General features: G+C 41.8%; 1 protein-coding gene across 2 annotated transcripts in view; it reads right to left on the reverse strand.

Moving 5' to 3' along the window:
- Nucleotides 1-915: 915 nt before the first annotated feature.
- MIDEAS (mitotic deacetylase associated SANT domain protein) overlaps nucleotides 916-21,250 on the reverse strand; it is a 60,198-nt gene continuing 39,863 nt past the window's right edge. For both annotated transcript variants that reach the window (XM_062576102.1, XM_062576101.1), the window contains exons 4-13: nucleotides 20,641-20,986; nucleotides 20,072-20,138; nucleotides 14,683-14,825; nucleotides 13,730-13,833; nucleotides 12,218-12,293; nucleotides 10,907-10,995; nucleotides 9,545-9,694; nucleotides 9,188-9,361; nucleotides 8,584-8,783; nucleotides 916-7,145 (exon numbers count right to left, since the gene is read on the reverse strand). In XM_062576102.1, the coding sequence (XP_062432086.1) occupies nucleotides 6,929-7,145; nucleotides 8,584-8,783; nucleotides 9,188-9,361; nucleotides 9,545-9,694; nucleotides 10,907-10,995; nucleotides 12,218-12,293; nucleotides 13,730-13,833; nucleotides 14,683-14,825; nucleotides 20,072-20,138; nucleotides 20,641-20,986 (1,566 nt within the window). In that variant the 3' untranslated portion in view covers nucleotides 916-6,928. The remainder of the gene's footprint in view (nucleotides 7,146-8,583; nucleotides 8,784-9,187; nucleotides 9,362-9,544; nucleotides 9,695-10,906; nucleotides 10,996-12,217; nucleotides 12,294-13,729; nucleotides 13,834-14,682; nucleotides 14,826-20,071; nucleotides 20,139-20,640; nucleotides 20,987-21,250) is intronic.

Here is a 21,250-nt window from a genome sequence, read left to right on the forward strand (position 1 = left end):
TTGGAAATACTTTAAAAATATATATCTATATATCTCAAACCAAGCCTGAAAGACTTGTGCAGTTTTCGGTTAGCCAAGTGGTGTCTGGCCGCCGGCGCTGTTTTAGTAGCCGGTGGGCCAGGTTGCGCCGGGAGGAAGGCGGCCGCCGTCCGCCTCGGGCGGGCCCCGCTTTGCCCCCGGGCAGAACAGCCCTTCCTCGCGGAACATCCCCACACGGCGCCTCCGATAACCAGCCGCATCCGCGGGGCTGAATTAAAGCAAGGGGGCTTAAACGGAGCCGAACTAAGAGTTTTAGTAGCTTGGGCTAAATCCTATCAGTCAGCTCCGCCAGCCCTACGGGGATGAAAATTTAGCTGTCAGCGTAAGACAACAAAAAATTGTCGCTTTAACTTTGGCATATGCCGCCTTTGATTTTAATTGCTCGCTAATCTGGTACGAGGCCACTCGCACTGGTTCACGTTTCTAGAAACCTGCTTCATTTAGTGTAACAGTTTTGGCTTTCAAAGACGTCAGGCTCATAGACGGGGGAAAGCGGAGGCAGGCGGCAAATGGCTCGCTAGCAAAACGGGAGGAGCCCGTGTTTCCAAGTTGGGGGCTAGCCACGTTTAGTAGCAACCACAGCAAAAATCCAGCTACTGCCAGAGGAAACAAGAGGAATGCTGTATTAAAAACATAAAGAATTACAAAGAAATTAAGACAATATTACAGTACTAACCAAAAAAAAAAAAAATCTTTTAAAAGAGCTAAGGGGACTCACAGCACGACTCACAGTCACCTCCTCTGTGTGACTGAATCACAGTCGATCTCCACCTGGAAAACTCCGGCCACTCACCCACACCAACAAAAAAAATTCAGCTAAAAAAAACTATTTTTTAAACCTCATTTAATAAAAGGTTTTTAAGAGATATAGAGGATATTAAGTAAATAAGTTACATAGTACATTACAATCACATCAGCAAGATTTCCTTTAGTGTATTAATATTTTTATAAAAAAGCACACAAAAAATAAATTCAGTCCAGTCTATCACAACTGTACAGCAACAGGTAAATATTTTTATATTTATATATGTACATTTTTAATATGTAACAGTCATTTAAAAGGTGCCCTAGGCAGCAAACACACAAAAGGAAGTGTCTGCTCACTTGTTAAAAGTAATATACTTTATTATAAAGCATTTATACAGTAATTACAAAGGCCGACTGCTCCTGTACAGTACACCATAGCTTTGACTACAAATTTAAAAACAGAACATAAAAAGAATGAACACACAAAAAAAGTTTATATCAAATCTGAACTACAAGGGGAAAAATAAATGTGGAGAAGCTGCAGGAAACAAGTTTTTTAAAATATACAATTACATTTCTATAAAAATATATATATGTTGTCCTCTAATCTTGAGAGGTTAAGGATTTTACAGGCTCGGCTGTCAATGGAATCCAAGTTTCAGAAAGAAAGTATTTAGACAGCTGCGGGTTCAAAGTTTGTGTCTTCCTTACTTTTGACATAGGAGAGAATTCGGGTGAATAGAGCAGCTGAACCCAAGTGAAGAATTTGTATAGAAACTCACCCCCCAAAAAAAAATCAAACATCATTTTTAGACACTGCTGCTCTCTCTCTTTAAAGCCTTCTGAACTTTCAGACATACATTAGAAGAGGAAACGGGGAGAAAGTTTGCATGGGAGAACGTGGTTTGTAATGAGGTTTCCGGCAGCGGTAATGCCTAGACTCGCAGCGAAGGTCCCGGCCCGGCGGGGCCCAGACCTGCAGCGAGGAGGCTGCCGCGGCGCCGCGCTCCTCCCTCCCGGCCGCATTCGCTCCCGAGCGGGGCACGTTTATACTGCGACTTCCTAGCCCACTGCCCGAAAGAGGATTAAGATGCAGCTGCTGAGGCCCTGAAAAGCTCACCCATCGTGGCTTTTTCTGCACGGTGACTTTCATCTAAGCTTACTGCAATCATAACAACCAACCTTAAAATTCAGTTTGTAAGTCAGATGCCTTGTTAGCTAATTTGAGCCTCACTTTACATCACTAGTATGGGATTAACAGACGATTTACCTGTAAGCTTCAGGATTTCTAGCCTTGCTGCCTTCAAACAGCTATATTCCTACCTGGCCCTAGCTGTTAAAATGCCAAGGTCTGCAGAGCCAGCTGAGATTCTGCAGGCTTTAAACTGCACAGAACCAAGTTCTCTCAGATTAGCGTTACCTGTTAAGCAAAACCACCTGTGACTTTAAATGGAATAATGTTGAATAAATTAAAATCAGAATTGTTCTTGCAGCTAGACAGCTAAACACCTGTAGCTACATCAGATTTGCATCACAAGTGCATGCATGCATCTAGCAATTATATACACAGAGTCGTGCAAAACTGAGATGCTTTCCCATGCAAATCACAAGCCCGAGAGGCTGAATACTGACAGTTCAGCTCCGAAGGGCAGACAACAGGCAAAAATACACCGTCAGGGCAAAACACAACTTGACCCGAAGCCCGTCTATCAGTGCATCTCTGCAACACGCCAAGCCTGCATCAAGACTCAAATACATAACGGTTTTCAAATACAGCCACCTAACTGCTAGGTTTATGTCCACCTGGAGCCCGATCTCTCATTATAAAAGATAGATCTATTTTAATACATATTTATAGAATTGCAGTCTATGAGTCTTCTATTGTTTTTCCCTAGAAAAGACAGCTGAATCAAGAGAAGCCTTGTTCAAACTCAAAGAAGGGTATAGCGCCTTTTCCTAAATGCAGAGCAAATCCTCAGACTAAACGGAGATTGGAAAATGTGCTTTTAAACGTTGGAAAATAATAAGCAAAGGACTTGAAAATGGACAAAGCATCAGAACAGTAGTCATTTTTTTAAAATCATAATTGAAACAACAGTCTTAAATTAACAGTGTTGTGATAAAGAAACGCTCATGTGTTTTTCCTCACCAAAAGACCTGTACCAGAATTCATTCCAGGTCAGACAAATTCCATTCAAATACTTTTTAAACACTGTGGACAAACAACAACACACCTCTGCCACTGTTGATAGTGGGCAGGATCTAATTTGGATACAAGATCAATTCCAAACTGCTTCTGTAAGTAAGGGTGCAGCAAGTTTGGTTTTTTGGTTTTTTTAAAAAAATTACTAAACAAAAAACTATTTTTTTAAAAAAAGCTTATGTCCAAATACCACCACTGGAAAAAGGTCTTCCAGTAGCTGCTAGGAAGAAGTAAACATGCTCAGAAACATTTCCAGATGGAGCATTTAATGCCATGTGGAATTCCTACCCTGATCTGGGTCAGCCGTGCTAACCCCAAAAGCCCTGTTTGACTTTCTTTCGGTGGCAGCACATCAGATCTGCTTCTGCTGCAGTGGGGTGGGACAGAAACAACCAGTAATGGATTCATCAGTGTGAAATAAATACATCTTTTTGTGCAATTAAAAAAAATCCGATTTGTTCTTATTAGCACCTCCATGGCTTATCCTTGATAAAGAGAAAAATGACCCTTTTACTGATTTCCTAAAATAGGGACCATCAGTGAAAGACCTGGTCTTTAGGAAGACTTACAATAATGCCTACTCTAAAGCATTATCAAGCCTAAAAGACGACTAAACTGGTACTTAAAGCAATCATGTGATTTGCTCCTTAAATCTGTGTACTTCCATTTTTCTTCACTGGTTGCTTGTCCGCCATAATTTGCTTTGCCACCTCTAAAGCTACAGCAACCTTGCAAACTCCCGAGGGCCGAGACTAAATGTTGTTTGCTCACCATCACCCAGGTGCGCTTTGGGAAACAAAAACTACTGGAGTAAATGCAAGTGATATGATGCACAGAGCAAAGAGTAAAAGGCAAAGACATTTCTGCCCATACGGAGACAGTACCTTTAAGGACAAATCTACCTGCAGCTTTGCCTTACTGGAGAACACAAGTACTGCCTTCCAGCTTAGCATCTTGTTTTCTGCCAAGATACTCCAAGCGTTCCCTGTCTGTGTACTTTCTTCCCTAAGCATCTGCTCCTGACCACCGTCAGGAACAGGACATGGAGCTAGACAGACCTTTGGTTTGACCCAGTATGAGCAACATATTTTTTCCCTAAAGGATTACACATCAGTTGATTTTGTCCTGTTTCAGCAATGACAGTGAAATAAGACAGTTTGAGCAACCATACTGTAGTTCTCAAGCTTAGTCAGATCTCTCTTCCAACCTAAAAAAATCTTCATGTTTGCCATGTTTCTCAACTTGTTTGGGTCCCACCTGTATCTCCATTTCACTGATATGTGTTTCTAGGCCTTTACAATCTCTGTTAAATAACTGTACATCATTCTACAGCTGAAGCATTGTACTCCAGGCTAACATATTCACTGCAACACCATAACAACATCTACATTATCATCAAAGCCTATTTATTTATTTATTTAATAAATATGCTCACAGGTCCCACTCGGTCTTTTTTTTTGAACTGCTGCACTATCCTGCAGTTCTCAAGATTTGGCAACTTTTGGCAACTTCCCAGAAACATACCCGTGATCATAAAATTTAATTGCATCATTGGTTTTTACTGGAGTTAACCCTGGCACTACAAGTGGATCATAAGGCCCTGCTGCTTCACGTCCTGGCTATCCAGGCAGTGGGTGCTAAAGCTTCTGTTCTCTGTAAGGGATCTGGGATAATGGTAAACGAGCATTTTCTTCAATTTACAATTCCAAAAAAAAAGTCAAACCCCCAAAACAAAAAAATAAACCCACCCCAACTTAATAGGAAGACTGATGGTGGTTAAGCTTCTGTTTAAAGATTAGCAGCTTTCAGCTCTTTACAGTTTTCTAATGGATTTTAATAGTCAGTGACATGCCATCTGCTTCCAGAGTCTGGTCAACAAGATCCCAGTTTGTGCAGGCACGTGAGAACAGTCATCCAGATGCTGGAAGGGATGAAGCTTTAGATAGTCGTACAGAAAGGTCTTGATTGGAATTTGGTCTTTTGATCTCTAAATTGATACAAACCTAATTTTGTTAGGAATGAAAAATACAGCATTGGCAGAAAATAGAACATTTACAGGCAAAAATGTCAACTTTTTTTTAAAAAGTGCAGTCCTCACTAATACTCCAACTTATTGTAAGAGTAATTACTGTTTCAGCTATTAAGGAAAAAGGAGCCTAGGCAACAGCATATGTGTTAAAGAAAATACGACGGAATACACAGCCTGCCCGCCTCTGACGGTGAAACAAATCCTGGTTGCATCAACCCTCCCGGGTCGGGAGAAGAGGGGCGGACGGCACGCTGGCGCTAGATCCACCTTCCATTCATTACCGGGAATTTATCTAGCAGCTTGAAGGATCAGGATTTAGAAATCAGCCATTTGGGAGCGCTGTCATTCACGCACAGTAACTGACCCTGGAGCCCTGCTCAGGGAGGCGGCAGCCATCTCGTTCGGGATCGCCCGGCGGAGCGGCGCGCGCGGGGGCTGATGCACCGCCGGCACCCCGGGAACCCACTGACCGGCTGTGAAGCGCAAGGAAATTATGTGATTCTTTACTTCTTTATGAAATGAGAGAGAAGGGCGGCCTCTACAGAAAACTCCTGTGCAAATCTAACGCGTGCGTCACCTGGACCGCTTTAACCTCCTCTGAGCTCTTTCGCCAGCAGGCTTTTAGTGGCCAGCCTTTTTTGGCTTTTTGGCTGTTAGCTTGTGTCAGCTCTGAAGGACGAGGCTGCGTTTCAGCCAGCAGAGCGGTCAGAGACAGCAGAGCAGGACAACCCAGCAGCAGGGCTGCCCAGTCGCTAGGGCGGAAACAACCGAGAAGCTCCTCCTGGACGTGCAGCCGCACGCCGCCTGCCAGGAAGCATTTAGAAACCCAGAGCCCCACCAACACAAGCTCATGATGACGGCCATCTCAAGAAATAAGTGAGGGCTGCTAGGAGAAAGAAACACGTGTTGAGAGGTAAGAGCCATTCACGGTGAGATTTAGGAAGCCCGACAGACACAAGAGTCCATTCCTCCCATCTCCGAGGCACATACAGCACAGCAGCCGCACAAGGTCTTGGTTCATTTTCACTAAACAAACTTGCTCCCATTTATGCAAAGTCAAAACCATCAGTTTTCATTTCAAATTGCACTTGTGAAGCCCAGACTACTTTCTAAGAAGTTAATCAAAGGCCAGCTATTTTGTTTTCCATGATGAGACACAACCTGCACATGGTCTGTGGCTACTCTAATCCCACAGGATATTTTATATCCACTTCTGCGTTCTTAATGTTGTAAAAGAAAACCACCTCAGGCTTCCCTCAGAAAAATAAAACTTCATCCCAAAAAGAAAAAAAAAAAAGCATCTTGCTCATCCCACTTTTCATTTTTGTCAAGCAGAGCCGAGAAGTGCACATCACCCTTCTGCAAAACTTGTTGGCAGCCCAAGAAAACTCTCAGAAAGAAAAGCAGAAAAGTGTGTAACAGGACGGGGAACTTGCTGAGAAAAGAAATATCTAGAAATCACCAGTGTCACAGTAACTGGATACAGTTAGCTCAGAGCACAGCATATTTTTCTTGTTTAGGTCTGGAAATCTTTATATCCAAGAGTCCTGTTACCATGTCTCCTGACAAGCACAAAACAAAAGGTCTGGCTGACCTGAGAGAGAACTTACTTCCACTGCAGGTGACATTGTTCTGTTATGTACCTCAGATATCATTATAAATAAAATAGAAATCTCATTTGTTAAAAATAATTAAAAAAAAAAAATCCAAGTTGAAACAATCTTTTCATCCACCATTCTGGCTTGGTCAGTACTGGCAAGGTGAAGTGGAACATGTGGCATGAGGCAACGGCAGCACTGAAACTGAGACCCGATGTAAGTCAGCTCAGGTAAGAAAAAGTGCAAGCAAGAAAGCAAAACCAAGAGGGAGATGGGTCCAGCCTTGCTACTCCCTCCACTTCTGGCTTGCTGCTATATTTCTCCATCCTCATCGGAGCTCCCACCACTGCTTGCGCTGCTGCTGCTGCTCCCGCTCTCGCTGCTCTCCTCCTGCTGGGCCTGGCTGTGGGCTGCCGCCGCCGCCACAGCCGCTGCTTCTCTCTCTTGCTGCTTCAGCGCGGCAGCCTTCTTCTCCTGCTCCGCGTGGCTCTTCATGTGAGCGCTGCGGCTCTTCACCTTGTAGAACACCCTGAGGAAGGAGGAAGCAGCACACACGTGCGTCAGTGCTTGTCCCTCACAGCCTCCTGTGCCAGCTCCCTCAAGGAGCTGCCATAGCTGCAGCCTCAAGCCCAGGAGCTTCAGCATAGGAACCTGCGCTGGCATCGCAATGGAACAGCTCAAACCCCAAAATTTGCTGCTTAAATGCAGAAAATGCTGCTTCAGACTTAGTGTGTGTCAGTGCACTGGGCCGAGTGCTAGCAGGGGAGTCTCAATGCCCTCAAACCACCCGCTTTCTTTGTTAATATTGCTACTTCCTCTATGTTTCATTCAGCTCTTAAATTTTCTAAATTCAGTGGGAAAGTGCTGATATCTGACATAGGCATATGCTACTTAAATATAACAGGCCCCAATTTTTTGTCACTTCCCCCTTAATGCAATAATACAATAAACATGCAAACAGTGGCCAGCGTGCACTCCTGACTCTTGTCCACAAAGCTGAGAACACCCGAGCTTTTTCCTCCTTTCTTTGCACCTCCATTCTCTCACCATTAACTAATTTGGTTTGGCATCAAATGTCATGAGACAAGTTTAGATACTATTAAAAATCCTTTCCTGCTTCTCCTCTGTCAGTGGCCCAGACTAAATCATAACTGTGTGAATTCACACAGCACTGCCCTTTGCAAAGCCACGTGCTCCCCGCAGGCACAGGGCCAGCTAAGTCCCAGCCACAGCAGAAGTATGTCATCATGCCTGGTGATTTATCTGGACAGAAATCTTTTTTTTTTTTTTTGCCATCCCCTAGCTTGATGCCTTTTTAAATAAAGGGATAACCCCTTGTATTACAAGACTCACTGTTGCTTAGAGAGTAATTTATGTAGAGAACTAAACTTTGTTGGCATTTATGAATCTGTTGGCAACAAACCTACAAAAACCACTAGAGCCATGTGAGGAAAGTAAAATATATTTTATAGGCACAGAAGACTGGTGCAAGTTTAACCAGATGCACTGTGTACTGACAAGCTTAATATCTGCTGCTGTAACAGCGATAATGGTCTGTATTTCTACAGCATTGTTCATGAGTAAAATTTCTAATACGAGATTAAGCAAATATACAGAAATTACTCTTTACAAAAATGCAAACATTACAGAGGGGGAATAGAGCAGCTGTTTGAAAGTGCAACTTAGCACCAAATACTACAGACAGTTGAAATGCAAGAGGCATCTCATTTCATTTGAGGAAACATGGTCCACAAAAACTTATTGTCCAAGTATAGTGCACTTAGTGCTTCAACAGCAATATACTTCTGAGGTGAAAGACTGTGCACATCTCCGCAAGGTAAAAGTCATTATATTGCCAATCTCTCCTGTCTAAATAGACAGAAGGAAAGCTCATTTGAGAATAGGCTTCCACAGCGGATGCCCTACTGCTATTCTGTGTCTATTGCAGGAAGTGAAATTCCTCTTACCTGCCACATTTTTTACATGGAAATGTGTTTTCTTGGTTCTGAGCTTTACTGGTAGCATCTGTTTTTATCTTCTGTTTTCGCCTCCTCCTCTGCACTGGAGCATTAATAGGCTTTCGAGGCTTCGCTGCTGTCTCCCTTGGCTTCCTTGCAATCCTGCCCGTGATGGTTGCCTCTTGACTCCTTATATTGACATCATTGGCCTTTGCAGGGGAATGAAAGGGAAGAAAGGTAAGGTAATCCTGAAACTTAAAACCACCACCAGAAGGAAAACAATGACTGAGCTCCTGTGCTCCGATTACTCCAAAATAAAGTTTTAATAATGATGAACTCACCAAGATATTTTCAGGACACTTCTCATCATGGTCCTATCTTGTGTACCAACCACAGTAAATTATATTGGATTTCCTCCCTTTGCTCATCCCAGCTTTCCCAGAACAGCACACAGTTCAGTGGCTAATAATACTCTAAGCTACCCTAATCCAGTCCCAGGCATCAAGAAAAGTCAGAGGTGAAAACTTTTTACATGTGACAACTATCCATTTTCTAAACCAGTTATAGAGTGAAGGTGGTGTAGAAAGCTCAACACACCCAATGCAACACTTACTATTACATCAGTTTGTAATGTCTGTGCATCTTTGAGGGGAACTGTACTCTTCTTTCTGTTATCCAACCCTTCCTCTGCCTCCTCTTCCTCCTCCTCTTCTTCCACCACATGCCCCTGTTCTTCACTGAAAATGTCCCTTCTGAGAGGAAGAACACGTGCAAACCTATGGGAACTCTTTACCAGAAGATAAAGGAACTGTTAATTTTATTATATGCAAGTAAACGTCAGTATGTGACACAGGACACAAGCTTGCAAGTTGGACTCCTCCACAGAGGCCAGATTGTTTCTGCTGATGATTTTACCAGCAAAAGGGGCAAAAGATAGTCAGACTTCCCCCTAAGGGCTTTAGGAAATTACCTTGATGTCAACTTCGGCCTCGTCTTTCATAGACTTCTCATTAGTAACATCAATGTCCCCAAAGATTAAGGTCCCATTCCGACCAATTTTCACTTGTTTCTTATAGGTGTAGTAGAATTCCACGCACTGAGCCACTGTCTTGGTTTTTATCTGGTGTTTTAAAAAACACATAAGTCCAATAGAATACAGGAATTTATAAAGGCTTATAAATAATCTATTTACTAAAGTGCAATATACATACACTATGATGCACTAAAGATGCAATAAATATACTTTGTTTTTTTTTTTCCTAGCAGTCTCGATTCCACTACAATTGCTGCTAAAGCCTTCTCTTCCACATGATGGCCTCCTGTAGGCGCCATCCCATAGCCCATCCCCTGCTGCCACTGTTAATACTTTGAGTACTGCAGGACTTACTTTCCAAAGAAAAACTGGCCAATGTAAAGGTGACAGAACCTGGCACTTTGTGAGCCTAATGTACCTCTTAACTTCTACAATGTTCCAATTGAGCTGTCAAACTTGAGAGCAGCCTTTCAGTTTTATGGGAGAGCTTTATTTTCCAACAGCACTTCAGAGAAGACCAGACCAGAATACCAATCCAAAAATGGAAAGGAAGGTTTGCAGCACTTTCCCATTTTGGACACATGCATTTCATACACATATGGTGGTAGATAATTATCAGTACAGACCTATGACCGTTTACATATTTTCTTCAGCGGTACCTTGAAAGTTTGGGAGGACATTCTTAGTTTCTGGGCTTTTACAACTTAAATGTCTTTTAGATATTTATTCAGAGGAAATATGTAAGCAACGTCTGATCTTGTGCTCCTAACTCCTCCAGCAATTTCCCTCCCAGATGCACCACACCTCGTGAAAACAGATGTGAGATTATTAATTAAATGATCATATTTACTTTCATCTTCACAGAAAGCTGGAAACAAGGATACTAAAGGATGCATCATTCACATATCCTTTTCTACTCCTTTTCATCAGTAGTGAGGATGTATTTCTATTTAGTTTTATAAGCAGCCTATTTAAACACTACTGGAACACTACTAGCACTCTATAAAAGCCCTGCAGAAGTGGCATCTGCACTGTGTGGACTAATGGAAGTAATGCAGTAAGTGTATTAAACAGTAAGTGCAGTAAGTTAATTAAACAACAACAGCAAATATTACTGTCCTAGCTGTCTCTAGTGAGATTATATGCTGTGCTGAATTTTCTCTGAAATCTGTGGAGTCTGGGACTCAACCTCAATGAGGTTTCAGAAAAAGCAAGGCTGATCTCCCCGTATTAAATGCTGAAAAAACATATGAGAAGTTATAGTTGCTATCATAAAAAAAATATAAAAGAGTAGCTTACAAGTTTCTGGACCAAGAAAAAATCTTTCTTGTAGATTGCAATGCCTTTGTTGAAAAGCTTTTTTTCAGCAACCTTCCACTTGTCCGATCCTGTAGATAAAGAGATCGAAACTGAAGCCCATGCAATTTCAAATGCTTGCTTTTCTATGCACTTCTCTTTGAGTTCTCTCTAAATAAAACCAGCACGCATATACAAGGGTGCAATTTCCCATCACACCTAATCCAGTTTAACTGCAGGCTGCTGTTAAACCCCTCCCCAGCTGCTCCCCTGGAGCCCTCCCGTCATCGCTCCTTTGTGTTAGATCTAGTACTCTCATTACCACAAGGTAACTCAGTTCGGCTTGCTAAAATCAGCCCATTAGAAGTAAGAGGTTTTCTAGAAAAACAGCAAGCTGAACAAACACTTTGTGGTGGCCCAGTCATTGGATTTGATACAAGGGAAATGGTGGGGCAGGAGCGCAGAATCTTCTCTTTCAATAGCAATCCACAGTTGCACCAGTTTAGGTGTAACATCAAGCTGTACCTGAAGACTTATTACATTCCAAGTACTCCGAGTATCCTAGCACCCCTGCCTCTAATAACAAACACATTCCAGAATCTCCTTCTGCCTTATAGATATTACCCAAGTAAAGGCATTGTAGTAGGACTGCGTAATAACAAAGAAATGTAATTTCTATGCTTTGTGGCAGGAGCTATTAGATTTCTCTCTACCTTCTTATATTAGGTCTCTTAGGTACCTAGGGTCACTCCGGATTACTGAACTTAGCGTCATAAACCTATTTCCTAAGTAGATACAAGCACTACAAAGGCAGTTTAGGGCATTTAAATTTTGCAGAAACAGTAACTAGCATCGACAGTCGGCTGCGCTCTGTGTGTCCTAGCTTTCTTCTGCAAGCTCAAAACATTTTCCTGTAGGACTCCCTCTTCACTCCACCCTGGAAATCCATTACAGGGAGGCTGCAGTCCAGATCTTATGACAGCCTCTCCTTTACCTATTAGCTACCCTTCTGCATTCTCTGAGGCTTAGTATAAGGGGCCAGAGTCCCTTTTCCTCACAAAGGAGATCAGTAAATGCACAAAAACAAATACACACATCCACACATTCTGACACCTACAGTATTTTTTACGTCGTATTACAACTGTCATGCTTTGCATACGCAGAATTCCTGGCAAGTCATCATCTGATTGCCAGAGAGAAGAGCAGGTTTTTTATTCTTATTGTAACATTATAGAGGTCCCCAAAAGAGCAGAAAACAGATGGGACAATTCCCCTGCCATAGACAGGCAGCACAGAGGTATTTGGTTAGCAAACCTGTGTAGTGATAATCTGCCAGAGGGTGGGTAGGTGATCGTACTGGCCTCTTCAATAGCAGTTTGGTCAAAGCTCCCTAAGATAAACACAAATAAAATAATTAGCTTAATATAAGATACATAAACTTTGTGGTATTTAAAACAAAGATTAGGCAATTCCTAATCCTTTCCCATTAGGTAATCAAACTGAACAGGAACTCTTTCCTCTTTCCCACTGCACAGTTTAGCATTTGGGACAGGGAATGGGACTCAGCTCTAAAATCACATTCTTGACTCTCCACTAAGTCTTGGATACTGCTGGCAGGTGGCCAGCCTCCCAGCACCTCTTCATCATTCTGTGAACCAACACCTTCCCACCCAATCACAAGTGCTGGGAGAGACTTAATCCCATAGACAGAGATAATACAGCAGTTTCCTCATATTTATTGAAGGCGTTAAGTAACATACCCACATCCAGAAACTTGCCCTAAATTATGGCGCTTTTTTTTTAAACATCTAAGTCACTGTGATCTTAACTCACTTAAGTAAACAATATATCAAAATAAAACAGAACAGTCATTTCAGTGAAAGATTCTAGACAAGAAAGACCGTCTCAGGCTGCTTTTTACTTTACATTTAAATTACAAGTACATTCAAAGTTAGGAGGACGGAGAGAATGGAGGAGTCATCGTTCCAGTAGCAGTTTAAACCACTTAACCAGGAGCTCCTGCTGCAAGAGGCAGCCCTGCTCCTCTCTAATGCCAGCAAAAGCATTTACAATAGAAGACTGGTTCTGGGAACCTATCTAGCAGAAAACTAACCAACCCAAGGAAAAAAAAATAATAATAATTTTCAGTTGATTGACAGTCTCACAAATGCCAGTGCTGGCACATTACAGAGGAAGGGAAACAGCCAGCTAAGCTGGAAGGTGGGATGCTCCTTCTGATCACAGCAATGATTTATGCCAAGTTAAATCAATCATAGAACTATAAAAAACTGATGACCTGTGCCGTACACTATGCTCTGTACCTTGATGTCACCTCTCAGGGATGTCAAAGGGCTTCTATAAAAGTATATCACGTCTTACAATACTGATACAAAATTAACAAGTAAAGTCATTTTATAGATGCGCACAGAGAAGTTTCATGGATTTACCCAAAGTAAGAGGAATAAAATGTTGCACTTCTAAGTGTCAGCTTCAGCCCCAGGCTCTTGTTTTTCCTTCCAACATGGCCTGCCTTCCCAGGAAAGCAACATTAAGACTTACTTAGCAGTCTCAGCTCACTCACCCTGGTAGACAGAGAGTCTACTTGTTAAAAAGCCAGACATGCCCAAGTTTGAAATATGCCAGAGAGCAGGTGAATACGGCACTGTACCTCTGGCAGAACCCGCTTTAGGGACAGCAACATCACCAAGGGACACTAAACAGTGGGAGCTGGATACACAGGAAGGCGTCTGCAAGACTTCCCTTTTGAAGTGACAGGCCTTCATTAAAATCTGTTGCCACAGCATGTGAAATGCCAGAAAGACTCACCAGAATGCTTCCCTTTGCTTCATGCAAGAAATGCAGCGCCAGCTCCTGGTTGGTTCCAGCCCCAGGAAAAATGCTTGAACATGCAGCAGCTAGCAGAGTTTCCACTGTTTCCACAGATGTACCAAACAAAGCCAGATAAGAAGATTAAAAATGTAGTTCCTACATGAGTCAGACCATTAATTAGCTCTTTTGAAGCAGAACTAGACATAGCAGAAGGTAAAACTCAGAGAAGTTGAGTCTCCTTGCAAGAGTATTTGGATCAAATTTGGACACGAGAACCCGTTAGACTGCACAGCATTACTCCAAGTGCTGCACTGCTCACACATGAGAGTTTCTTGCAAATCTCCTCTTCTGCTTCCTCTAGTATCTTCATATCTCTCTTCACATCAGAGATTTCCTGCAATCCCCCTTTACTAATCTGTGATCTTTATAAAACTTCCATTTCACTATACCCTCTTTTCTCTTTTATCAGAAATATTTCTTCCAAGCTTGCCCCCTTGCTCTTCCCTTCAGGATTTGTACATGCTATATCCCATGGGCACCAACAGCAGACAGCTCTTCAACATGCCTACTAGCTGCCACAACTCTTGCGTCTTCATCCTGATTTCCATCTATAACTTAATTTTTCCAAAATACTGTTATATCTAGAACATTCCTTGAAATTAAGTTGACTGCACGTAGCATTCAAAAGTTAGCAGAGACCCTGGAGCTCACTGAACACAAGGCCTCTTCTTTGCCTGACTTACAAATGATCCAATTTAACCTAAACAAAATCCCAAACAACTCCTGCTACAACCCACTAAACAAGTTTTGCTCCCAAGTTTGCTTTCACAACCATTCAGTCAAACATAATACTTGATTGGCAGCAGAGATATTTAAAATTATGCCCATGGTAGATACGTGGTTATCCCTGCTACAGCTACAGTGTACAGTGCAGCCTTCCACATTCTTACCACTCTCTTGGGTGACTTTGTTGGTTTCCAGGTCGCCCCACGGCCGCCACACTAGCTCTGCTTTATGTTCATCAACTGCAGCCAGAGATCTGTCCTGGAGTGACGGGATTTCGGCTTGAAAGCGGGTTCCTACATTGATTCGCCTGCAGAAATAACAAGTAATGCTCATCAGAGCCTCTATACAATATTCAAAGTCTCCATCTCTGCTAAAAGCACGCATTATGAAGAAACCGAAATGCAGCAGGCTCTTGCATATAGCAGGAACGATTTCAGATGTTCTAGATTAAATTACTAAATATGACAAAAGCTGAAAGGTTTTATGCCTATTAACAGTTTCCACTGCCTTATCAATAATGGTTGAAATTGTATTTAAACTGAGATTTCCTAAAATCTGCTCAAAGAACAGCTATTAGCTTTCAGTAATCACTACTTTGAGACGCTGTCATACAAATTTCTCTTGTGGCAAACATGTTCCTCATCCATAAGACAGCAAAAACTTTTCCAGTATCAATGTTTTGCAAGTCATAACTACAGAATCATACAATAATTTAGGTTGAAGGGAACTTTTGAAGACATTCTGGTCCAACTCCTCATTCAAAGCAGGATCAATCTCAAAATTCAGTCCTCTAGGATCTTGACACAAGCTAATCTCTTCTAGAAACTACTTCAATCTACTGGAATAAAGAATACAAAACAGTGAAGACCATCTTGCTTATCCTTATGAAAATCTGTCCTTACCAAAACCAAATCAAATTCTTGTGGCAACAATTCCACACATTTAGATATTGAATTAGAGGACAGCATTTTCACAACAAGCTATCTTCAGAGCACTATACTTGCTTTAAGTAAATGCTTCTTCTTCACCTGACCATCCACAGAGCTTTTACTCTTTACAGAATAAAAAAGAATTCCAAACAGAATTCTGTGCTTGGAGATGGATTAATAAATTTTTTTTGAAAGACTACTCTACCAGAACAGAGGTCTACACCAGCAAGCAGTGAAAGCATGGATCTCCTTTGTCACTGCTCTACATCTCTTAGTCAATGGCAAACTAAATAGAGAAATTGCAGTGGCTACTTAAATTCAACACAAAATATTTTGGATAAGCCGAAGGACAACTTTCATTCTGAGTAACTTAGCAACTACATATGCAACTCGGAGAAAAGGGAAATAGAGTCAAAAAGTCCACACTGCTAGCAAAAACAAAACAAAAACACCACCCAAACTCAACATATTTCAGAACTGGTGCTTCTCAGACCAGTGTAAAAATAATGAAAATTTATTCTGAAATAAGATGTCTAGGCCTGCTGCAAAAACGTTTCTTTTTTGGATGTCAGTCAACTAACACTAGACTGACAGCTCCTGAAATAACAGTAAAGAATCATAGAATTGCTAAGGTTGGAAGGGACCTCTGGAGATCATCTAGTCCAACCCTCAAACAAGTAGCCCATATGGGGACTGAACCCACGACCTTGGCATTATCAGCACCACGTTCTAACCAACTGAGCTAAACCTAACGCCCTGGAGGGAGAGACAAGCTGTTCTTCGAGAATAATCAGGCAGTGCCCACAAGATGATTAAACTCCGAAAGAGAAACTTTTTTAGAAATACACATAGCTGCTGTCCCAAAGTAAGGCTCATTATAATTCTCAAGTCTTGGCTTTGTTTCCTTAACATGAGGGGAAAACACATACACCAGAAAAAAAAGCATGGTCTGATACAAGAGTAACAAAACCATCCTTGAGAAATACCAGCCTCCACCTTTTTACGGTCCTCTGCTGTTCTGAAATGACACATACATACCTACTGTGAAAACAAGAGTCTAGAAAAAGGTGGGGGATTATCTATAAAATATTAAAAGGTGTATAATATCTATAAGGCTTTGAAAACCCACAGATATCCCATAGAAAAATCCCAGAGAGATATCAGAAAATGATCCAACAGGATGTTTTGAAATCCTAGAAAGTGGTGGTATCAAAAGGAAGGAAGAAGGTTTTGTTTTCTGTTCTGGACGAGAAAGAAGGAAACACCTTGATTTTCCTTTTCTGCCTAACGTATCACTTTGATACTGTCTCATGATGCAAATGCTTACTGACACCACTAGACAGAAATGCCTGCCTTCAAAACAAATGGTTGACCTCCAACAGATGTAAAGGAAGATTTTACAGATTATTTCTTTTGTATCAACAGCAGATGCAAGTCTACTTCCTCACATTTGAGGGGGAACAGCTTCTAATTCATGTGTTTATAGCAGAAGAGATGCAGAAAACAACTACTCTATACACTTCATTGTCCACCCATTCAACCACACCTGGACATTCACAGGGTGGGACTCCTCCTTGGACAAGCAGGATCTGCTAGGCACATGGACTGGTGCTAGCCTCCTTGCAATGGGTGATGATAAGGTAAAATCCAGAGCAACCAGTGACAGATACGGTAGGGACACATAGTACCAGCCAGTTTCCAAAAAACATTATCTCCAGTTCATCTTGAAGGTAAAATGATAGGGACGCTATACATCTCAAGTCATGGTCACAGGCAGGAAAGAACTAGGTTGAAGAAAAAATCCCATTTTTGATATCTATGGTTATAACTGTTCCAGTATATATCACAGAAAACAGATTCAGAAAAATGGATGCTACTTTGCAAAATACAATCTCAAATACACATAACAGTGGAACCTGCGTTGAGAATTAAGAATCTGAGGAAGAACTCAAAGTCTGGATTTGAATGCTTTACAAGCACAAAAAAGCCTGCTAAAATGCTATGGCATTTTATGGACTTTCAGTTTTTCCTTCGCCTGCCCATGTCCCATCTTGTGGGACTGCAATGACACTATCCAGGCTGAAAATAGGAAGTCAGAGATTTCATGCAAGACTGAGCAGAAGACCTTACTAAAAAAACAAAAACAAAACAAAATCCTTGATAATTCCTCCTTTCAGCACACTGTGATAGACTGCAGAACGACGTTAGTCTGGAGTTTTCTACTCACTGCAATTAGTCCAGTGTATCACTGCTAGGGCATGTGATCTCAAAGAGAAGGCAAGGGCGGTAAGTACACTGACCTACCCTAGAAAGGATGGCTGACAATCGTTAACATTTCCTTGTTAACTGGAAACAGGTTAAAAAAAGAAAGAAAAGAAAAACTGTTACTGAGTTAGTAAATTAGGGAGATTTTGTTCTCTGAGACAGACTCTTCTGGCATCACTTCTGAGAGGCAGAAAAGGAGGGACAGAGGTAACTGGAGGAGATGGAGAAAAAGACTGTGGGCTTGAAGGGATATCTCAGAAGTTGCTCTTTATCTTGAAACTAAACTTATAATACAATATTCCTAGGCTCATGGAGCCTAAGAATTAGACCTTGTACCTGCAATGTCCAAATAAAACCATATTTCCACTGCAAGAACTGATCAATTACCTGAGCAATTGGATCTAATTTGGCGCTGCTCTGAGTTGGACCAGATGCCCTCTAGAGCTCTGTTCAAGACAAATTGTTCCATGATTCCTTTGCTGATGAAGCCTAGATTTCAGTACAGCAAAAGATCTTGCCTTTAAGCGCTGATAGTGCTCCCACGGCACCTCAGAGTACTGCAATATCCAGAAAGGAGGCCGTGAACCGAGAAGGCAAGAGTAAGCTTCAGGCACCATAGCTGTGCTGGAGGCTGGCTAGCTGAGGGGTGACTCCAAAAGACTTGGCAGCAACTGAATTGCAGGGAGCAAGAGCCCTATGACACCAGGATCTGTGACATCCGCTGCCTGTTAAACTGTTTTGCAAATAGAAGAATTACCTGCATTATCAAATTTCCTACTCCAAATCTCTGCAATGAAATGACTTTGCAAGCAGCATTAGCAGAAGCTCTGGCAAAGAACAAGCAATTTAGAGCACAGCATAGGGCAAGCTATAATCAACTGCTGACAGAGCCAAGAATAAAAACTAATGGAGCAAATTAAATATTTTTTCTTAAAAAAATCCCCTCAAAACTAAAAAATGTGTTTCCTGACATCTTTCCCTTTTTAGAGGATGTTTGCATAATAGACTCCAGATTGGTGCTGCCCAAATTCACTTTGAAGTTGGTTTATTTCCAAGAATGGGCTTGTACCAGTGGTACTGGTGCAAGATAGGATGTAAGAGAAGAAACCAGGAATTATTTATATCTGTTTGAATTGCCTTGGAACCAGAGTCTGGGCCTAGAGGGAATTTTCAAAGGTGACAAGACTGATCTAGGTTCATCCACAATTGCAACTGAACTGTTTTCAATATTGGCTTAGGACAGTCTGCTGCCAAAAATGAAGAAAACAACTTAGAACATGAAGGGAGAAGGTAAAAAGGGATGAAGCCCTATAAACTGACAGCAAATCCTCTGGTTATATTTTTAAAATATAAGCTATTTCAGAAAAACATAACAGAAGTCTATTCTTCTTTACCTGGGGATAGTGTAGAGAGCTAAAAATCTCAAATGTTACAGGCTATGCTTCAGAGTTAGAGCAGAGACGCCTGACTGCTCAGTCAACACTGTAGAGCCACATGGGTCTCTTTACACCACGTGGGCAGTTTCATGTCATGCTTCTCCATGTTTTGTTTTTTGCAAGAGCTCATTGAGCTGGTATAACACTAAACTTGATCTAAGTCACCGTAGTTCTGCATACTTCACTCCAGCTGATAACCCTCCTAGAGGGTTAGCAAGGGCTATGCATAGACATTTGCCACTCTGCTTTTCCTGCCATGTTTGACAGGATTGGCGCTGAGCCCAAGCTCATAACCCCAGCTGTGTATTCCTCAGTGCAGCTTGGTCCAGGTATGTCTGCACGTGCTGAGCACACAGCCAGCTAAAAAGTCTAACAAGGTCCATCAGCTCAGCCTCATACTACATAGAAATGGCTGTACTGCTCTCAGACTGAGCTAGCCCAGGAGCAGAAAAGTTGTGTTCAAAACTGCGTCAAAGCTAACATGTACCGCACAGATAACCTGCAACTCGACAATCAGAGAGCCAGCTGTATCTGTCCATGCTATGCTTCGCCCTTCCTCTAAAGGAGCATTCTTTCCCCATTCTAAAACAAATATACTGCATACAAAGGAATATTTATATAGAGCAGAACAGGACATATTCACCTCCAGCTAACTTTAGCTAATACTTTTTCAGCCCAGAGAGAGATCCATAGTCATAGAAAGCAGATACATCACCAGAATTACAAGATATATTTGCCCAAAATAAATGTTGTTTACTGTGTGCAGTCATTTTTGAATAAAGCCAATTTGTACTTTGAGCCACTAATAGGAAGAGTTCAGATATTTCTAAGAGATATATCACCACACAAGGAGCAGTTTGAAGATTTAGGAGCACAAGAAGAACCATGTTTACTACCAGGCTAGGACTCCAGTGAGTACTTACGGTTCAATGCTGACTGGGGTGGCTTCCCCCATTACTGTAAGAACAGGAGGGGTAACTTCTGAACTATCTGCAAATCAAAAAAAAGAACTGCTCAGCCAAAACCCACATTCAAATTCAAAATAGATATACAAGCTGTGTGAAGAACATATTGGAGCTATTTCTCAAAACTGGTAGTCTAACTACCAGTTCTTCCAACTGCTAAAAGAGTTTAAGCTGTCTATGGAGAACTGATCTTCCAGTCAATTTTCATTTTAGCAAAAATTATTTAATGCTCCCTCAGCTCAGGATAATGACAACATACAACAGAGGAGAAACCAACTTTTCCAGTATTAAATCTATTCTTGAGGATGTCACTAGGGGGTGTTGCAGAGTACATGTGAATGCACCCCCAGATGGAAGCAATTTTGCATTTCCTTTATCCGAGCTGCCCAGAATTTATTAGCAAGATATCCAGGTTCCACATACCAACATTTCCTAAAATCATAATTGTCCTCCTATTGCTTCAGTTTTTCATTACAAATTAGCCAAGAAGGGAAAGGTAGGGGGGAAACAACAAAAATGGAACTTACTAGATCTAAGCAGAGTTCTGTGAGCACTTTTAGGAGTCATTGGAGGTGCAACTGAATGACCACTTGAAGAGAGGATAGCATTAAAATACAGCCCAGATCCTTCTCTCACTGGGCTAAGAATTGGCGGAGGAGTGTAAGGAGGTAGCTCAAAGTTCCTATCAGAAGGATGATCTGCCAGACGGACAGGTGACCGTAAGTGGCTCTGATACGGAGTAATGTTGGAATAAACTGGTGGTGCAATGAATGTGCCAGCTTTTGGTGGTATGAAGAGTGGCTCAGGTCTTGGGCGCTGCTTTGGTTTCCGGGCAAAGCCCTCTGCTTCATCCTTTGGAACAGCATCTTCATGCTATTAGAAAAAAAGTTACACGCTCAAATCTCACTTTAAAACTTCAGGTCATTTGAAAAATTTTCAGGGAGATGACAATGTTTTTCCCTGGCAGCCCAAAGTCTGGATAGGTTGGGTAGTCTCAACAATTAGCACAAAAGAGGGAGGAAGAAGGTGAGGAATGGAATGGATTCAAGACCTATTAGGCAGAAACATCACCTGAGTGCTTCTGAAGTTATATTTTAACAGATCCACAAACATCTGTTCCCACCTTTGGGGCAGATA

This window comes from Rhea pennata, chromosome 5 (genome assembly GCF_028389875.1).
Source record: "Rhea pennata isolate bPtePen1 chromosome 5, bPtePen1.pri, whole genome shotgun sequence".
Lineage (NCBI taxonomy): Eukaryota > Metazoa > Chordata > Aves > Rheiformes > Rheidae > Rhea > Rhea pennata.